Source organism: Enoplosus armatus, chromosome 2 (genome assembly GCF_043641665.1).
Source record: "Enoplosus armatus isolate fEnoArm2 chromosome 2, fEnoArm2.hap1, whole genome shotgun sequence".
NCBI lineage: Eukaryota > Metazoa > Chordata > Actinopteri > Centrarchiformes > Enoplosidae > Enoplosus > Enoplosus armatus.
Genome location: NC_092181.1, coordinates 19,327,340 through 19,348,309, shown reverse-complemented (window position 1 = coordinate 19,348,309; position 20,970 = coordinate 19,327,340). Strand labels below are relative to the sequence as shown.

The 20,970-nt window shown below is 42.3% G+C and overlaps 1 protein-coding gene across 1 annotated transcript in view; it reads left to right on the top strand.

The window, feature by feature from the left end:
• fam13a (family with sequence similarity 13 member A) overlaps positions 1 to 20,970 on the top strand; it is a 54,007-nt gene that overhangs the window by 31,702 nt on the left and 1,335 nt on the right. Inside the window, exons 10-25 of the mRNA XM_070917597.1 lie at positions 2,044 to 2,085; positions 2,278 to 2,472; positions 3,646 to 3,850; positions 6,712 to 6,770; positions 7,093 to 7,135; positions 11,415 to 11,574; positions 13,907 to 13,972; positions 16,027 to 16,243; positions 16,328 to 16,469; positions 16,740 to 16,821; positions 16,912 to 17,117; positions 17,312 to 17,395; positions 18,121 to 18,216; positions 19,313 to 19,396; positions 20,202 to 20,398; positions 20,815 to 20,916. Coding sequence (XP_070773698.1) covers positions 2,044 to 2,085; positions 2,278 to 2,472; positions 3,646 to 3,850; positions 6,712 to 6,770; positions 7,093 to 7,135; positions 11,415 to 11,574; positions 13,907 to 13,972; positions 16,027 to 16,243; positions 16,328 to 16,469; positions 16,740 to 16,821; positions 16,912 to 17,117; positions 17,312 to 17,395; positions 18,121 to 18,216; positions 19,313 to 19,396; positions 20,202 to 20,398; positions 20,815 to 20,916 — 1,980 coding nt within the window. The remainder of the gene's footprint in view (positions 1 to 2,043; positions 2,086 to 2,277; positions 2,473 to 3,645; positions 3,851 to 6,711; positions 6,771 to 7,092; positions 7,136 to 11,414; positions 11,575 to 13,906; positions 13,973 to 16,026; positions 16,244 to 16,327; positions 16,470 to 16,739; positions 16,822 to 16,911; positions 17,118 to 17,311; positions 17,396 to 18,120; positions 18,217 to 19,312; positions 19,397 to 20,201; positions 20,399 to 20,814; positions 20,917 to 20,970) is intronic.

Genomic DNA, 20,970 nt, shown 5'->3' with positions numbered 1-20,970 from the left:
AGCGAATGTCAGGATGTCATGAAAATAGTACACCATATAAGGATTTTTTTGTAATAAGACTGCACTCTTCATTTCTGAGAACTTTCACCCACAAATCTAGCTTCAATACAGTGTCTTTATTGTAGAAGAAATGGTTCAAACACATAAAAATGGTCCAATAAATCCATTTCTTTTAACATTTTTTACCAGGATCAAACGTATCCACCAATTATTTGGGCAAAGAATTTATCTCAGGTTGTCAGTAGTTCTCAATACACTTGGACAAATAATATAAGGTGGCCAAAAAGGTGGGGAACCAATGTCTTAAACTGTCAGTAAAAGTGCTAAAAGTGCAACGTATGGCACGGTACCCTTCCTTCGTTAGGCTATTAACGTTTCTTGAGGTATGATAACCATTTCCCCCCTGGCACATATTCCGGTTATATAATTCACCTTCTCGTCACCTTTATATCAAGTCCGGATTCCAGCATGGAGGCCAGTCCTCAAAAGTTGTAGACAGACCTACAAACTTCTGCCATATTTCAGGCCTGAGTGTGTCAGATGTGCTTGATGAATTCATGCCCCTGACATTTGCAGACATTAAGGTCCAAGGTTAAGTCAACATTAGTAAGCCATTAAACCGTTTTCTGTTGCTTTAACCTGTTGCATTCAGTGCCAAGTCTATTATTAGGTAGTGGACTAATATTTTTCCTGCTTTGCCCAGAGATAATCGATAGATTTAGTCTGCTGCCTCTGGAGCACCCGTGAGCCTTAACTGACATAACTTTCTCTCTGTCTGTCCTCTTTACTTTACAACCATCTGAGTAAATGAAACTGAACTGAAAGTGAAGGATCTTTCTCACATTTACATGATAAGAAATATATATTTTGACAATTTTCGTCATGAGCTCAGATGTTAAAACTGAAAATAAAAAGCACAAGACGTTTACAGCCCCGTGTTTATGATTTGATGAACTTGCTAAACTCATCAAAATGATCATCTGGTCATCACACGACAGGGCGTGCCTCCTTTTCATTGGATTCACTATCTTTGATTACAGCTTTGATAACGTCAATACATGTCTGTGCCGTTTTACACAAGTTCACCACAGTCACCTTCACAGTGTACCATCACTCTAGTATTATCTCTCCCTTTATCAGTGCACATTACGGGGCCACTGTCAAGCTGTGCTATTACTGTCAACACCGCTGTTTATGGAAGATTTTTTTCAGGTCACTCCTACACATGTTGACGTAGCTGTACTCCAGGAAAAGCTGACATGACGTCTATCAGTCGGTGAAATCTACAGGGTCTCGTTGGGGAGTGAAGATGAAGATGACATCAGCAACTATTTGTAGATTAATTTTGTTGTATCTTGATTAAAATGATGAGGTGTCCAGTATTTTGTGCTCATTTAGCTTAAAATACACGTTAAAGACACATAAAGTCTGATGAATGACGCTGTCTGTCGCGAAACAAATGGAAACAAATCATGATCACTCAATGAATCACTGACGATGGAACTTTGGTTCTTTGAGTTAGTAATAGAGGCACAGTTGTATCTTCAATGCCAAACTGTTTAGTTAACATGTTACTACATGTTTAATGCTGCTGTCTGACTATAAATGTAAAAAGTATCCATTATCTTTATATCCAGATATAGATATAGATGTATTGAATTAGATATATACACACCCCTGCACAGTATAACAACCTATCATTTGCTTATTACTGATTTCCTGCAGATAACATGCCTATGTGCTTTGAGAAGAGGAGAATGACAAAAAGAAAGATATTGATGAAGCCATAGATCAATATGGAGAGTACGGTACTGACCATACACTCTACTGTTGGACTTACTGGTAGTGATAGAAGCCGGCCACTTTGTTCTCAGAGGACCTGCTTTTGCTCTTAACACAGCTGAAGTTAACACACACACTAGATGCCTTGATCACCAAGGGCCAGAACCAGAGCCCAGGGGATTTTCAGCGTTGCTCAGTGACCTGTTGTGACCACCTGTTTCTGTAGCATTAACTCACCTTCCCCTCTTGTTTTTCTTTCAGTAACCACCTCTCCCCTGTCCAATGCAGACCAGATGTTGTAAAGTAAGTGGACTTTATTACTGTCACCGCAGTGGCATGAAATGCAGTATAGTATCGCCAATGTTGAGGTCTTGTAATTAATGAAATTATTTAGAGATAATTTCTTAAATTGTACTGAAGAATTCGAGAAGAATTCTACTTATTCCATAAAGTAGCAGATTTCTAAACCAAATTCTCTGTTTCTTTGTCCATAAGTTTTCTGGACAGGACGATACGTTCAGCAGTGGAGCAGCACCTCTTCGATGTAAACCCTTTAGGGGATCAAAGTTCAGAGGACTGTGAGTTGACCCAACATCCACCATCTCCAAGGGTGACGCCAACTGCCCGACAGAGACGTCGACACCAGAGAGAGCAACAGGAGGAGGGGCTGAGACACAAAGAAAGAAACAGGTACAATGAGTCTGTTAATCCTCGTTGATAGCTGATGGTACCAGCATGAAATTAGTGGTGGTCTGTCTTTAGTATCAACACTGAAATGCACTGCAAAAATCCTGTTGTCTGTAATTGTTTCCTTGAAGGCTAATTTTTCTTGATTTTACTGCAGAAAACTTAATAATTACATTTTTCTTATTTCAAGACACATTTGCTAGAAAATTCCTTTTTTACAAGTATTTTTTATTGGAAACTTGTATATTCAAGGATACAGCAACAATATATGCAGTACAAAAACATCATCTTAGTATTTTCTTTTTTCTTTTTTTTTTTTAATTCATCCACACAAAACAACACCCACCCTCCCCGTCACACGCTTAACCATTACATTAAACCATGAAACTGGGTGACTTCCACATCACAAGATAAATAAATACATTAATAATAATAATTAATACAGAATAAGGTAGTTCGTAAATAGTTTAATATTGCTTGCTTGTGACTCAGTACACTACTCAATAGAAGTGTTGACAACAAAAATAGGCTGATTTGGCAATTATTAGACTCGATTTCAGGGAGGTAAATAACTCAACATAAGCAATTACACAATACCATCTCTTGTAGAAAGTATCTGCGGAACCTCTAAAGGTCTCCACATCTTGTGCTGTACTGTTAAAGCACAATAGAATGCCATTCATCACTAAAGCCTGACCTCAGTGCCTCACTGCAGTGCTGCTACTTACAGTTGGTGTTCTGCTAACAGTAAACAGTCGTAAGGCTTCCTCCTGTGTGGTAAGCTCGTCCGCTGAGACAAAGTCCAGTCATAACAACTGGAGTCAGAGTCAACTGCAGTAAGAAGCTAATCCGTGTTGATGGAGATCTGGTCTGAGTCTCAGAGATCAGTGACACATGGATTAGAGGAGTGCATTTGTCCAAAGACAGTAGAAAATGTCAATACGTGGCGTGGCCAGTAAATAGACAGTAAATAGAATTAGCACTAAAGCTAAATAGCACATGGAGCTTGAGATGGTATAAGTAAATGAGGCATCAGGATGACCTTGGCATTTAGTCTCCTGAAGCATTTCACCCAATGTCAAGCTGATAAAGGCCAGCCAAAGTGTGCAACAGAGAGAGTGAGATGAAAGGCAGATGTCTCATTTCCTCACCGCTTTCTTATCCGTCTGAGAACAGAGCTGCGTCCGTCAGAGCTGACACCAACAAGGAGAACATCCCGTCGAGCGGTGGAAGCAGTTCAGGCAGCGTGGGGGAGGACACCAGCAGCAGCGTGGACTCACAGGGAGGCCAGGGTGGTCACGCTGAGCGAACCCCCAAACCCAGGAAGTCGAAACACAGCCCAACACTGGTGCAGCTCACTGACAACCAGGGCGCCCACGCAGTGAGTCATCACGCCTTTCCTCCTCATCTCTTTTTATCTTTGTGATGTGTCACCATCTTGGCAGTATCTCTCCTACTCTTCTCTGTTATTGTTGTTGTTTTTTTGACTGCTTCCTTTCTCCGTTGCTTTAGTTAATCTTTTCTCACACTATGACAGGTCAGTCTTAGGTGTAGGTAAATGGATTAGCTTAAGTAAGGAAGTTTCTTTTGGTTGTTTTTAGCAAAATCTAGGCTACTTCAGACTATAGTGAATTTGAAAATTGCTGCCTAATTTCATATCAGAAATTTTATCAATGGTTTACAGGGCTGTCATAACAAACAGCATCACCACAGATACTCCTCTAATGCACCTGTGATGCTGATTGGTTGTTAAAGCATTCAGCTTATTTCCTTATTTCCGACTCGCTGCAAATAGTTGTCAGTTGCCGTTAACCAGAATCACTAAATGCAGACAGACATGAGAAGAAGCAGTGCGGCTGCCTAATGGTTCCCTGCCATTCTCATTGTACAGAGGCTTGCTATATGCTGCATGCCACACTAATTGTTAACCATTATTTCCAGGAGCAGTACAAATGTAAGGGCCACTTATGAGTGCGCAATTAGCTGCAGCTTTTATCCATTGAAGAAGATGATGCATCAGCGAGCAACTTGTCCTTTCAACTGTTGTCATGTGGGTACTCGAGACCTCAATGCTCCAAACTTTGGTTTTTTGAGTGCTCAGCATTCATGTCATGTTGAAATGATTGAGATACTCTAAAGTACTTCTTTAATGTAGACTGTTACTTTGGTAATTTATTTTACTTGTTTTCTGAAGTCTTAGAGGTTTTACAGAGGTCTTGTTTTTTTATTGTCTGGCCTTGACAGCATGACAGGCTTAGGTGTTATGATAATTTACACCATGAGGAATTCGTCAACAGGTAGAGATCTGGCTCTACCATTTCTACCAAAGTATCTTATATGTCAGGTTTTCACAATGTCTAATAAATTGTGCTGGGTATTTTTCACTATTTTCTGACATTTTATAGAACAATAAATTGATTGATCACAGGAATAATCATTAGTTTAATCAATGATAATAATCTTTAGTTGTAGCCCTCAGCATCCAGGTTAAGTGTACGGGTATGACCAGCTATTTCCCACAGTGGGTCGTGTCCAACAGTGGCCTAGTGCAGCGACAGCTCTATACGAACAGTGTGTGAAAGCAGTCAAATTCGCGACGAGGACATGGTGTGAACCATATAGCTGTAGTAACATGACCCAATCTCTTCAGACTCTTCTTACACTACAGCTGCATGAAAGCTAGTTGGATTCACACTTGGCTCATAAATGACGTGTGCTAATGTTCAGTCGACGGATGGAAATAGATTTGTTCAGTTTACACTCTCACACTGAAGGAACAGTATCCCAGACTGCCAGGCTGTTTTTCTTTTTTTGTTCCCCATGCCCCTGTCCCCTTATGTAACAGGACAGATGACACACATTGCCCCAGGAAGTTCGCCGGGCTTTGAAGCCAATTTGACATAGTGGCCAAATCATGTAATTACAACTTCTGGGTCCGTAACGTGGTGCACACTTACCCAAAAAGACATTTTTACCACAGACTTACATTGGGAAAGAGACGTCTGGAAATGAGTGGATAATTCTTTTGAGTTACATGAACTTCCCAGTACGTAGTAACACTTAAATAGCCCTTCAGTATGTCTATGGTTGGGCGTTATGATGGTATATACTGTGCAATGGTAGAAATGTGTCCACCAGTACAAATTTGCTCGCAAATTCAGCTGACTTGCAAGTTAATGGGATTTGGGCAACACGACCGCTTACCACGTTCTCATGTGACGTGAGGGCAACAGTTGGTGGCAGTATTGCACCTCTAAGCTGGTTTGCCAACCGCTGCTCAAGTGAGTGACGAGAAAACATGGAGGAGGAGAGTGAAATTATAAATACAGAGCATGAAGTACAGTATTTTAAACCATTTCTTAATTAGATTTACAGATCAATTACTGTATTGTGATATATACCGTTACCGTGATATAAAATTACATATACCGTGGCAGAAGATTTTGGCCATATCGCCCAGCCATAATTATGTCCCAAGAAATTCACTAATAGCCAAATCTAGAGTTATATTCCTAGGCATTGTCACTGAGCGAGCCCAAGAGTGGTTGGGATGCATTGATAAAGGAAACGCTAGTGCACTTGCACTGTGGGCCACACAATGCGAAAGCTATGCGGAAGATCCAAGTAATTCTATACCTGGAAGGTAAGAACTATTTTGGCTTCATGCGCCACTGAGCAACTTGCATAGGAATGTGTGGTGCTGAGTGGCTGACAGCAGAGGTATGATTGTTAGCGAGTGTCTGTGTCTCTGTTGGTATGAACTGCCATCTCTGTGAAAGTGAGCTTGTTATGTCAAGTGCCACTGAGGGTAATTAGGGGCTCTGAAAGCCTCTTGGGTGTTATTTCTGGTGCTGTTCATTGTACAGCAGCACAGCATGATGCAATAAATACAGTGTTTTTTGTTCTATGTGATCTTTTTGATACATTTCAGTTAAGTTATTAATGCATCTATTTTGAGTGAAATGACTGCCATGAAATGTACAAATATTCATGTTCCCCACAGGATGAATTGTCCCCTGACTTCTCATCTAGCAACATCATCAGGACAAAATTTTAATTTGTCAAATAGTTTGTTTTATGACAAAATAGATGATATTCCAATCAGCCTCAGCAGCACTTTGTGTTTAGTGCAAATTAGCAAAAGTTAGCATGCTAACATGCTAAACTTGTCCCTTTTTGATAAATAAGTTGTCATAAAATCAGCTGTGTAGATTATTAACGTTTGTGTACATCTGTTTCCAGTTCAAGGAATGTGTTGGTGAGAGACCTGGAGAAAACCACATGGAGACATTTCAGAAAGAGTAAGCTCTTCTAATCTTAACTTGACCATTTTGAGGATTGTTTTTAAAGTGTCCTATAAACACACAACTTGTAGCACCTGTTACCTGAATGTTTGTTTTACATTGATAAGCTACTGGCTGCCACTAGCAGCTTTGTCTGTTATCTTAAGGGATCTGTTTGGCATACTGTGATGTTTATAGCATACACTTTATCTGATAAAGACAGGCTGCTGAGATATATGTATGTGTGTGTATAAGCTATGTGAGGTTTCCTGAGGTTTCTGGCTGTAAGATAAACTACCTAGCTTCTTTGCTAAAGTGGTTTCTCTGTCTGATTTGTCAGGAATGACATTTCAAGAAAAGATGGCCTTCCTTCTCCTCCACAGGTAAGTTTGTGATTTCTTTCCTGCGTTTCTCTCTGTCTGTTTGGTTGCACTTTTTGTGTCAGCTCCTCTCCTTCCCTTGTCTCACAATGTGGATCTGCTCCGCCATGCATGTGCCACTGGAGGAAAATAGATTTTAGGGAGGTGGATGTGGAAGAAAAGGATATGAATCTCAATAGTTTTTTGGTACTGAAATGTGTCAGCAGCACCAAGTTTCAAAAACTGCCAAGTTCCGAAAGCATCAAGTGTTCACTCAGATTTGTGCTTTTCTTTAAAAAAACTTCCTGAATTATAAATTTAGATTATGCTATTTGTGGAAAGTTCTTGTACAGCTGCTTTTGTTTAGTCAACAGTCAACATTTGAGAGGTTTGGCCTCTTTTATAGAGAAAATGTTATACTTATATCACTTAAAAGTATAACATGTATATACTTACATCAAAACATTTAAAATGATACCCAGACTCAGTAAGACAAAGTGCTCTACATAAGACACAAAAAGGCATTAAGACAGGATATACAAGAAAGACAAGGCAGTATGAAAAGACATAAACATTGGATTTTAAAAGAACCAAACAAAATGGAAGAATAAAATAAGCTAAAGAATAAATAGCCCCATACTTAACTGAACAAAAAGCAAACAGGAAGGGAACAGAAAGGGTAATCACTTGGAAAAGCTCTAACCACTGATGTTTGTTTTGTCACTAACCTTCACAACTCCGTGTTGCTCTCTTATTCATCAGTGTTGTGTACTACCACAGCTGATTTGCTGAACAGAAACTCCTCTGCAGTTCCACAGAAACTTTTGACAAAGGGAGACTTGAGAGTTCTTGCGAAAAGGGATTTTCCCACCATAATTCATACACAAACATACAGTAGTTCTTCAGTATTCGGTTCAAAACATTGTGGAAAACCTGTACTTTTGATTTGAAGTTTTGTATTGGTGTGGGTGTGAGCTGAAGGACAACAAGTCACCTTCTCCAACTGCTCATCTCCAATTTAATCCGGACCAGCACCTCTGAACAGAATCATGCAGCACCGCACCAATATGCTGAATGTTTTTCTAAGCAGTCCAGATGGATTTTAGTAGCAGCTCAGACTGCAGCTCTTCCACCACCACCACCACACTGTGCCACTGAGCGGCCATCTGGAGCCGGCGTGGCGCCGCTCTGAGAGGAGGCTGGTGCAGCAGCCTCTCAGCTGGTCATTAATGCCCGGGTTACAACACAGACATGATTGTTACCATCAGGCCATCTTTGTTGTATGCATGTACATGCATGTGTGGAGAGAGCTCCACCACACAGTAATGATGTGGGAGAGCAAAAAGAAAACAAAGCTATCAGACAGGAAAGTTATGTCAGGCCAAGTCCTCCACGTTTGTGTGTGTGTGTGTGTGTGTGTGTCCAAGGTTGTATGCTTATCTGTGTGTCATCTCAGCAAAATACCCCTTAAATTCAAATATGTGTTTGTTTGTACACTGTGTGTGTAAGCCCCCAAAACACAGCTTAATCATTGACTAATGCAACCCCCCCCCCCCACACTCACTCACTCACTTACACACACACACACACACACACACACAGTAGCTCTGTCTATCTCGCCCCTCCTCTGCACCAGCTGGACCTCTCATGATGATGTAATCGTGGCTTGGGTGTGTTTGCGTGAACACAGAGGCTGATGTTCCAGGGAACATCATGTGGACTGTGTGTGTGTGTGTGCATGTACATTTGAATTGCATTAACACAGCAGGATCGCGATGAGCTGTACAGTAACATCTGTGCTCCTGTTAATCCGCGGTGTTACTCCTCAGAGCATCTTGAAGTGGGTTGACATTATACTCTCTACCCTGATGCCTGACACCAGTGATCCTGCTGGTGATTGTTGTCAGCAGATTGATTAATCAGTTACAACAAGTAGGATGAACTAATCATCAAGTGAAAGTCTTTCACCAAACTGCCTTTAATGAGTCATTTGTATATGAAAGGATTTGACAACAAAAGTGCAGTTGGTGAAGAAACTTTTTTTTACCCCTTTAGAGTCTGAAAAGCAGACAATATAATCTTAAATGAATTGTGATAAGATGTTGTGCAGTTGCTCTTCTCTCAACATCTCTTACCTCTGGGACTAACATTAGATAACATTCGCCCAGCAGACTCTTCTGTTTCAAAGCCTAATGAGTCCACACTTTAATTGCATGACTCCCATCAGTTAACAAGAAGGCACTCAAAGTACAGTAGTTAACAGGGAACGAGTAGAGAACAAGGCAGACACAAGCTGCTAATTAACAACTAACGAGTTTTCCTTAGATCAAAAACTTTATGCTCAATATAAGTTACTTTAGAACTGACTGCCATTATGTTAATGAACCAGTATGTAATGATTAGTCATTAAATATCTGTATAACACTTTCAATATGAATTGTTCCACTTACCAGCTTTTTCTTTGTAGCTTAGCACCCACGTATCACAGTCCAATGAGGAACATGATCAAAAGCTTTAAAAAAAAAGCTTTATAGTGGGCCATACAGAGCCATCATTAATGTTGGTAGTCACACCCGTGCTTTTCCTGCTATGACAAGTCAAAATGTCTGCCGTGTAAAAAAGAGGCTATCAAGAATTATATGATATATAATATATGATTGATATGTTAAAATAATGACAGTGAAGTATTAGAAACTAATCATTACTTCCTTCTTATGTATATAGAAGTTATATACAAAGTCTTCCACGGTATATGTAATTTTTTATCACGGTAACGGTATATATCACAATACAGTAATTGTTCTGTAAATTCAATTAAGAAATGGTTTAAAATAACCATACTGTACTTCATGTTCTGTATTTACAATTTCACTCTCCTCACTCTCTTTATTTTGAAGTTTGTTTGACTGGTGATTTGTTAGCACACTGGGTCTAGAAGCTGATACAATTGAACATGACGTGTCTGAATGTTATTTAGAGGAATATGTGTGTGTGGATGAGGGGGCCTTGAATGTCTATTGAGTGAGCTGGTGCAGAATGTACTTGTATTCACAGAGGCACTGGGGGGGGGGCAGTTTCTGGACTTGAAAACAGTGACGGTAAGTCCTACTTAAGGGAAGTTTCTGCTATTAGTCTATCACAGTCCGCACGTTCTCTGGGCACTAATGCCACTTTGTATCGTACGTGATTCACATCACATCAAAGTTATTTTCCGTGTCACAGCTGACGAGACTTGATAACTCCCTGTTTTGCCCCTCACTTCAGTTCACAAGAACACACACACCTGAGACTAATTATGCTGTTACACTGTAATCTCTCATGAACATGCCAAAAACAACAACAACAACTTAGTATCATGAACAAAAAAACATAACAAGGGCTGTTGTAACCAGATTCAAGTGCAGCCCTTCCTGTAAGCCGTCTGTGGCATTTATGAGGTCTAGTAGCAGTGTGTCTTGATCTGTTATCCCTAAAAATAGCTTGGTCCCACGCCCAGACAGAGGAAATGAGACCCCATGGGCTTAGTGCTAAGTGAGCCATGGACACGTTCTAAGTACATGACCAGCTGAGTATGATGTCTCCCCAAATTATTTACATTATACTAGAATTTGATTACACAGCTTTGATCGTGGAAAAGCAAAGTGGAGTTCGAGAAAGTTTGAGACAGAAGGAGAGAGAGGAGAAGCTGATGGATGGTGGCTAAATAGTGGGAGGAAATAGAAGAAGTAATGAGGTGCTGGAGGAGAAGGCTTGCATGTAATATCTCTGCTCTGAACTGAATGTTTGCCTGCAGAGAGAAAAAAAAACACCCAGTCAGCCTACGTGTGCTGGCTCACAATCTGCTTGCTTTTTCTTGTCCTCACCTCCCTCCCCTCCTCCCTCCCTTTCTCTCTGTAACACCCCAGCCACCCCTCCTTTCTGCTCTTGCTGCTGTGAAACAAACAAGTCCAGAGCGGCGTTAGGGTGGGGAATATATGCATGTCAGGCAAGAGAGAAAGCAAGGAGGACTACTGTAGAGGGAAAACAAGAGAGGGAAGGAGGAAGGGAGGGAGAGAGGGAGGGGTGAGGGATTCCAGTGGGTGAAAGATGAGGGAGGAGCCAATCCACTCCTGCTCTCTCACACACAGCCAAAGACAGATGGGCGGATGTTTTGGCCGCCGAGGCAGCCAATCGCGAGCAGGGAGCAGCCCCCTCTGTTAGGGCAGGGCCAGTGTGAGGGAGTGTGTGGCTCAACTTAAAGAGTGTGTTCACAGGCTGGTCATCGTCGTTGAGCGCTCTTTTCTTTTCTCTCATGGTTGTGCAGACGTTAAGGATGAAGATCCAGGAGTCGCCCGTCACTTGTGACACGGGGAGGGTCGGCGGCGGAGACGTGCGAGGCTCGGACCCGGACTGCGAGAGGACAAGCCGTGAGGACGTGCCCCGGCTGGACCTGACAGCACTGACTGAGGACAACAACTGGGGAGGTGAGGCTATAAGCCAGCCTACTGTTGTGTTAATGCCTAGATGTTTCTCTTACATGCAAAACTTCATTTCTAAATAGGTCTAATACTATCTGGAATATACACCTTTTTACACAAACACACACACATGCCCAGACAACCCACTCGCTGGCCTCCACCCAGCTCTGCACATGGGTGTCTGGGTAGCAGCTGCACACCTTCTGCTGCCTCCCCTCTTCCTCCTCCTCCTCCTCCTCCTGATGCAGCTCCTTCTGCCTCTCCTGCTGGATTTAATTGAAAAAGATCCTCTTAAGTTCTCTAGCCATCTATATCTGGCGGAGAAACACTTACTGGAGACGTGCTTGTTCGCTCGGCTGGCAAGATAAGGCAGCACTGTCGACAGTTTGTTGTTTTGTTGCTGTTGAATTAGACCACATGGGAATCTTGACTCTTACTCATCTCTCAAGAAAAAATACAAAGGTGTAGCTAGGTTTAGACCTCCTTACTGTGGTTTTACCAAGATGTACCAGTTACTTTTTCTGGTGCTGAATTGTTTCCAGACTCAGCTGCTGCTGTAATTCACAGTCAAAAATCAATCATTAAAGGGGAGGTCGAATGGTGATAACAGTGTGGCTGTAGAAACCTGGCTTGCATTCGGAGAGTTTATTGATCCTGGTAGAAATGTCCAGACTTGAGCTCCATTTAAAAAGTCTCCTTTGCTCTGTCACTCCAGGTTGCTTGTGCATGTGCAATCAAAGGCAGATTTGCACAAGATAATCACATTTAAATGAAGTAAGCCTGATTAATTTATTGATGCTGGCTTATCAAGTATTCTAATGCAGAGTTTACAGAAATAGTCGTGAGCGTTGCATTACTCACGTGCCTCTCCCTCCTCCCTTTTGCTGTCAGACCTCTTTTGAGTTTGTTATTATTGTGTTTGTTTATGCAGTGTTGCCGTTATTGCAGAGAGGAAATAGTGCACAATCGCAGTGCACTGAGACTGTGATTGTTTTGTTGGGACGTTGCAACACAGCGGAGGTGGGTGGAGGTTTCTATGTCGAGCAGTGAAAAGCCAAGCATGTTGCTGAACTGTACACTAGAATCATAACCAACAGGTTCATTCCTATATTCGAATACAGTTAAAGGGCATGCTGCGGCATGTTTAGACATCTTTCCGCTGTAAACGTTGGTCTTCACTCCTACTCCCACCACCGGTTTCCTGTTTGATGTGGCAGTCAGAGCAAAATTGTTCCATACAGTAAATCTCTTCAACTTCAACAGCCTGGTGTTTGGAGCGTTAGCAGACGATTGCATGTTTTGTGGAGCTCTCTAGTGGCCAAATGTGATACGTGAAAAACAGGTTGTGAGAGGTTGTTTGCTGCAAAAGAGAAGACATGTCAAGTACTTAAATATTGTGCCCTAAGCCAACGAAATGTTGCTTTAGTCTGCAGAAAGGTGTGGTTGGTGTTAGTTGTTTTGGCTCTCTCAGTCCGTAGATGGTGTAGCATTCTACAGTTTGTTCAGGAAATGTACAATCCAGGTAGCTGTTTTACGCTGACAATTTGTATTAGATCAGATTGCCTGTTGTGTTTTTTCTTGGCTTTTTGCCTCTTCTTAAATCTCCCTGTACATTTTGTCACGAACACATAACTGAGTTCCTGGCAGCGAGGACACCACAGGGAGCCTGCATGATTGGCTGTGACAGGCCGCTTAGATATACAGTATCTCCTTTAGGTGCATGAGATGACGAACAGATCAGGTCCTTTGAAGCATGAGAGCGAGCAGGGCTTGCCATAGCATGAACTGCAATTGTGTAAATGTATTGTGAAAAGTTGAACTTGTGAGGGTTTTTTTCTGTGTGGCTGACATGTTTATTCTTCACTAAGGAGAGCCAAAGAGGGATTTATGTTCTGGCAAAATGAGCCAAGCTGAATAAGCAGTTAATACAGCTGTATAATGGTAGTAAGTACTGTGAGGGGATGTGTGCATACTGCTCTGGGCAAATGGGCTTGCGGGTGGATGAGGGTATTAGGCAGTGGTTTGAGACCTTTGTTCCAGTACACTTTGTGTCAGCGCCTGTCATGGTGACCTGATACATGCCGCTGCTCTGTCCTTGTCTGTCTGCCCGCAATGGTGGAAAGACATTAATGGACATTTTGACAGGGAGAGACTCTGAAGCTCACATCTCTCGTGAGTTAATTAAGGTTTAGGGAGATGCTTGTTATATAGATTCCTCACATTTATTGCCACAAGAAGGATGCACGCTGGTTCTTTCTTACTTCTGTCTTTTTGTTTTCATTCCCTCATCTTGTCCTTTCCTTCTCTTCTCCCCTCTTTTCTTCTTTTTTTCCTCTAGATTCTCCGTTCTTTAACTCCCCTTTCCTTGATTTCAAAAGCATTTTTCATCCAAGTTGTTGTGATGGTAAGTGTTGTGTTACATCACTGTCAGTGCTGAGTTGCTTTGCTGCAAATAACATGTCAGAGAGAAAGAAGGAAAAGGCTGTCTGACTGACCTTTTCCACTGCATGGCAACATGCTCGAATGATCTGGAACACTGTGGCCGACTCACACACACACACACACCAACCTTTAGTGAAATGGCAAACTGGCATGTTTTTTGTTTCATTAGTCTAGTTAATCCTGAACCATCAGCGAGCGGTTGATTTAAAGGATTAATTTCAAATGCCATGGAGCCTTACTGGCCGGCTACACCGCACTGCTGCACTCTGAGCTAGATAATAGAGCTCAAAGGAAGACATTCGGCATGATTTAGGGTTTCACCTGCCGCTGTGAGCGAGCTCTAACATGCCAGAGAGTTGCTACTTGATAAACTGCACGTACCAAAAAGTACAGGAGGTCCCGCAGGACCAGCGCTGGAATTTGAGCTAAGTTGCTTCTCGTACGCCCCAACTCACCCCAGCTAAGAAAAACATACATGTGCAGTTTTAGACCAGGCGTGCATATTTTCACGGGCGCTTTCTGACACCTTGAATGTTTACACTGACGGTTGGTTTCCTTCAGTGCTTGTTTTCACTCCCTCCATCTCTTCTCCCTGTGTAACAACTCCTCCACCTGACACCTGATGTTACAGGTCTCTCCTTTTCCATGAAATCTACATTGTTACTCCTGCTGATTTTCACGTTTTCACATAAGTTTCTGTAGAGTTTCCCCTTCTTATTTTAACAGTGATCTCTCTCCAACAACCTGGTATTTCTGTGTCTAGTCTTCCTCACATGCTCATGTGCTTGGACGGACACACCGACAGGGTTTGTCTCTCACCATGCAGAGTGGAAACACAAACTCATCACTGTACCTCTCAACAGGGGTCGCGTCCTGGCATTATCCCACAGAGAGCAAGGCATTATTAATAGCCCAGGGATTGTCAGGGGTATCTGCGTGGCTATTTTCCCCAGATGTAGTTATTGCCAGAGTGGAGACTGTAACCAGGGGATGAACAGAGAGAGGGAGAGGGGAGGGGGTGGGTGGGTCTTACCCACAGTTTTAGAACAACATCTGTGACCGTCGAGCCCCAGAGGAAGCTTTTCTTTTTCCCACAACAGTTTTAGAGAGAGCAGCTTCATCATGTCCAGTGTCTTTCACAACACCAGAGAGGATCCAAAAAGATGTTAGCAGGGAGAGAAATGATCTTATAGTCTCTTGTAAGAGAATATGTGCTGATCTTAATTAGCAAATTAACATATTGTTGGACTTTCCAAGAACATTTTGTTACTTGATTATAGCAGGAAAGAAAACGCTGGTTTCATTTTGGATTTGGTTCCAAGTTGGCAAAATACCCCTGTTTGTTGTATGTAACAAAGTATTCAACAACTATTTTGATAGTTCAAGCAAAAATGCCAAACATTTCCTGGTTCTAGCTTCTCAGTTGTGAGAATGTTGCTGCTTTTTTGTCTTCTGTGATAAAAAATGACCCAAATAACTTTGGGTTTTCAACTTTTTGTTGGACAAAACAAGCAAATAGAAGGTGTGAACTTGGGGCTATAAGAAACAGTGATGGGATTATTTTTTTTGCTGTTTTTTGACCTCAGATTCATCAATAATGTAAAAAATTGTTAGTTGCAGCCAAAATATAAATAACAATGGTTATCTGTCTAATATATCAATTAATCAGTCATTTAAAAACAACCTTTTTTTAGTTTTTGTTATTAATAACTGGTTCAAAAATGAATAGATAAAAACGAATAGATTTGATAAATGATATGAAAGGATTCTGATTCAATAAGCAGATCTGATTGCGTTTTATCCTGTTATTCTGCAGCTATAGAGCTCATGTTTAGTGAATCTGCTGTTACTGTACTCAGGCGAGCTAAGTGTTGTCTGCTGGCCAGCATGCACCACATTAACCCCTGTAACAGCCTCTCCTTTGTTTGCACATCTCCTGTTTAAATCTTCTCTCTTGACAGCAGAACAAGCAAAGTGTCACATTTTTAACACGTGTCTGTTTTGTTTGTTACTCAGAACCAGTCCCAGCGTTCTCGCCACTGCAGAGGGAGAGCATGGACCGCGAGGAAGCTCGGCTGTCCCCTCACGCCGGGGGACGTCTGATCCGCCAGCTGCTGGAGGAAGACAGCGACCCGATGCTGTCCCCTCGCTTCTACGCATACGGACAATGCCAGCAGTATCTGGACGACACTGAAGTGCCTCCCTCACCGCCAAACGCACACTCGTTTGTCAGGTAAAACACTTGACATGGTTTCATACGTAGAGGCAGCAGGAAGGAGCTGTCAGTGATGTTAACAGTGTCAATGCATCTCTCCAGTCGCAGACGGAGTTCGTCTCTTGGCTCCTGTGACGATGAGAAAGAGGAGCTGACATCCGCCCAGCTCACAAAGAGGATCCACGTGCTGAAGAAGAAGATCCACAGGTTCGAGGAGAGGTTTGAAGAGGAGCGGAAATACAGGGTAGGTACAGCAGTAACAACCTTTTCATTTATCACATTAATAACACAAAATGAGACTCAACAGACATTTTTCCAAACCATGAACAAGGTTATTGACAATCTGAGACTCCGAGACTCATTAACACTGATTGTAAATAGAGGTCTGTGACTGTTTTTTGTGAGACCATTTAAGCCTGCTGATCCCACACAGAGCTCTACTTCTTGGTGCCGCTTCATTTTTAAAAGAGAATCAATTTTCATCTGTTGTATTGCTTTTTTTCTTTCCATCCAGCCCTCCCACGGCGATAAAGCTGCAAACCCAGAGGTGCTGAGATGGGTAAATGAACTGTCCAAGCTTCGTAAAGAGCTAAAAGGTGAGACATAGAAATGAATAGCACTCCTAAACACAACTGAAACTAAAAACAAAGCTCATATATTTTTTTTTTCCTGTTTCTCCTCTTCAGAACACAAGCTGATGAAGTCTGAGGAGGACCTGCCGCCTCTGACCCGCCAGCGCAGCAACACGCTGCCCAAAAGCTTCGGCTCTCAGCTGGAGAAGAAACCCCAGCAGGAGAAAGTGCCGAAGCCTCCGGTGGAGAGCACCCTGGAGACCATTTTGAAGAAGCTGCAGGAGAAGAGGGAGGAGGTGAACCGCCCCGAGGACATCAAGGTGAGACTGTGATGTACAAACTCACAAGGATGGCTAAATAAAACATTGACAGACATATCCAGCAAATGGATGTTTCATGTACGACACACTGCATCAATTTCACAGCAGGCGGTGAGGCTTGTGTGTAACAAAGGATGAACTCAGGTCACTTCTGAAATGTTTTCACTCACTTCCTGCCCCCCCCCTGCTGACAGGATATGACACGAGAGCAGATCGGAGCAGAGAAAGTCGCCCTGCAGAAAGCTCTCCTCTACTACGAGAGCATACACGGTCGACCGGTAAGTCGTCCTCCACTCCTTCATATAACACAACTACATGCGGCCTCCTCAAAACAGCCAATCCACTCTGTGTATCAGCTCTCCTGCCAGCCATGTTGGCTCAAACAGAGAATATCTTTGTTTACCACTTTGATTGTGACCCAGATTGCAAGTCAAGGGTGAATAATGTCTCAAGCTAGAGTGTGTGCATGTGGTTAGCTTTCACAGTGTGTGTCTATTAGCTAAAAACGAAAGGATGGGTGTGTTTTCTTTTTTATTCCATGACTTTTTAAACGCTTTTCTTATTTAGAAGTGTGTCAGTTCATGCTATTAGAAAACAGAACAATTGTCATCACAGCATTTAAAGGACAACTCTGCTGTAAAGGAACTGAAAAGGAACTGAAAAGGAACTGAAAAGGACTTGACACACACTTTGTTGGATGTCAGACCAAATCCAGTCACAATAATTGTGCCTGTCTGTAATCCCTGCTAGTATTGTCGTATATCAGGAAGCGCAGCTGACCTTTCTGTCACCTCTGTCCCGCCTCACGCTGTGTGCCTCGGTGGTTTGTGATTAATGACCTTCACGTTCTGAAGAGTTGCTGTGGGCCAGTCGGGGTTAGCTGTCATTTTATGTTATGTTATTGCTGTAGCTAGTTAGTCCGCAGGGAGACATGAGGAGGACAGAAAGAAGCTAACACTGTGCTAACATGGTGCTGTTGTTTCCCTCCTTTTTGCTACTTCAGGTCACCAAGAGCGAGAGGCAGATCATGAAGCCCCTGTACGACAGATATCGCCTGGTGAAGCAGATCCTGTGCAGAGCCTCCACCATCCCCGTCATTGTAAGTGTCACATCTTGAACCTCCCTTCTTCTTTTGTTTTCCTCCACAGCTGCCCAGTTGGCCCGGCTGCTCTTTGACAAGCAAGCGGCAAAAGATCACCACGTTGTCAAAACGTCTGCAGACACTTAATCCCGGCTCATGTTGGCTTTAGTGCCTGCTGCAGGAACCGGTGGCAGCCGCGCCACAGACGTGTTGTCCACCTTTCAAGGCTCTAAGTCCGGCTTTAGCAGCTCGGTGAATCCCCTGGTCCCAAAGGAGCATCATGAACAGCAGAAACTTGAAATAGTCAACTTTACTATGAATTGAGGACTTGTTTGCTCTAAATTGAATCAGTATGATTGATAATAAAAGTTGCATAAAATAATTAATAATATAGACAGTTTATACGCTTCCTTTTCCCTTTTATTTGTGTTACTATTTGAAAACCATTTCTATTATGTAAGATATATACTGTGAGCCCATGATGCAGATAATATCTGTTATATAATGCACCACCTCTAATCCCCATTATGCAAATAGGGACGACTGCCATTGTTTATTCTGTACAATAGAAGTCACGATGCAGCATTTTTATTATCCTGGAAAGGTCAAGTCAAATGATGCTGGAGTAGACCGAGAATTCAACTTTTTCCCCCATATTTTAAACCCGTAACAAGCACCATTATTTTTAATAGGGTTTATTTTACTGTTCTGTTTTGAAAACACTCCTGTTACAAAATAAGCAGCTGTTGAGATGTTTGGATCTCAAAATCCTTTACACCGATAGAGTCGTGAGGCTTCAAGTGGTTGCCATCCCAAATAAGTTAACTAACCCCAGTTTTGGCTCACATGCAGGGCGCTGTTTGTTAAGAATAATTAGAATCAAGTAAGGTTTTCAAAATGGTTGTCATTCGGACCAGATGTGGAAAATAAGGTGGTGTTGAAAAGCGAGAGAAAAGAAAGGAAAAGTCTGCTCAGCTTCAGCTCTGTTAGAAGTTTAGACACAGAATTTGGTGAAAGCTGGAAGGTAGCGTGGCATTTTTCTCGCGGCCTTGCTGTAAATACCAGCGTGAGCGTCTCAGCATGGTTAACGCCTCCTTCTTAACCGTCACCACAGGGCTCTCCCTCCAGCAAGCGCAGAGGCCCCCTCCTTCAGCCTATTATCGAGGGCGAAACCGCACTCTTCTTCGATGATATCAAGGTGAAGAGCTGCTGCTGCTTGAATAATCAGTCGCCAGCTCCCCTGCCCTGCCCCACCTCCCTCCAACCCCACCCTCCCCCTTATTTAACTACCATTTTCCCCTCTAATGAACCTGATTGCTGCCTGTTGATTGGGTAGTTGCCTGTTTCCTGCCACCAGCATCTGTAGAGACGTTGAATCAGTAGATCTGAAGTTTGAATCGTTCTATGATTTTTTTATCCAAATGTGTGAGCAGTACATGTCGTGTTTTAAAGGGTAATGTTTATTATAACTTGGGTCTTATTTTTATGGTTTTGGCCAACACACACATATATATATATACACACACACTGTGTGTTGCTGTTACGTTTGATCATGACTTGTTCTGTCGTCATGTTCACTGATCTCAGTAATAACTTTGACGAGTACGCTGTTATAATGAGCAAAATAACTGACGGTCAAAGCTACAAAAATACGACCCAGCTTGTGACAAACTGTGATCAAACCAAATCATTTTGCTGCTGTTTACTGGAGACTGTTTGAAGTCAGTTCGGGACTAAAGTTGGTTCTCAGTGGACTGCGTGTCTTCTAGTCGACTGCCTTCATTAACGCCATCTATTCATACTAATGAGTGTTGACATGAATCACAAATGAGGACCATGGAAGTGCATTTTGCTGCTGTACCGTGATGATTTATAACCATCGATGACTAACACTGCACGACTTTCACGCACTGCAGTGTTTGAGCCTGGAAGCCGGCCGAGAGACGTGATGTGTGGTTTTTCACCCCTCGGCCTCCGTTTGACCTCTTCATTTGTTTCTGCAGGAGGAAGAGGACGGCTCAGAGGACGACGGAGACTCAAAGACCCAGTTCACCGTGACCGTCCGGCCCGACCTCAGCGTGCTCGGCTTCCTGGACCACATGGACGAGGAGGCGGACGGTTTCATTTCACCCGTGGACGAACTCTCACCCTCTAAGAACACGACGGACATGAGGCTGTCCAACCTGCACTCCGCCACCACGTAAGTTTCTGAGAGAAGACAGCCGAGTTCAAATTAACCAGTATTTATTGTTTTTTTTATTTTATTTATATATATATATATATATATATGCTGCAAGAGTAAAATGTACACATTGATGCATCAGTATGAATAATCTAATAATGTATTAATAATAATACATTACTCACAGCGAATACTTTTACCTTTGATACGAAGTCTTACTCACAGGGACAGAAGTATATTTTGCTGAAAATACTTCTGTCCCTGTAAGTAAGACTTGTAATGATGTAATTTCACATTGTTGCACTGGTACTGAAGTAAAGGATCAGAGTACTTCTTCTGCCACAAAAAAATAAAATAAATGCGAAACATACCTTCAGCACATTTAAATGATTCTTGCCTGAGATATTTAAATATTTCTGCTGTTTCTTTTACAGGCAGGAACTCGTGGAGCAACTACAAGAAGCCCGAGAGGAGAAGAAGAGACTCCGCAAGAACCTGAAGGAGTTTGAGGACCAGTTCTTTCGACAAAATGGAAGGTAAAAAGAAAAGGTTACATAAGAGAGAGGGCATACTGAACAGACACTCGCATT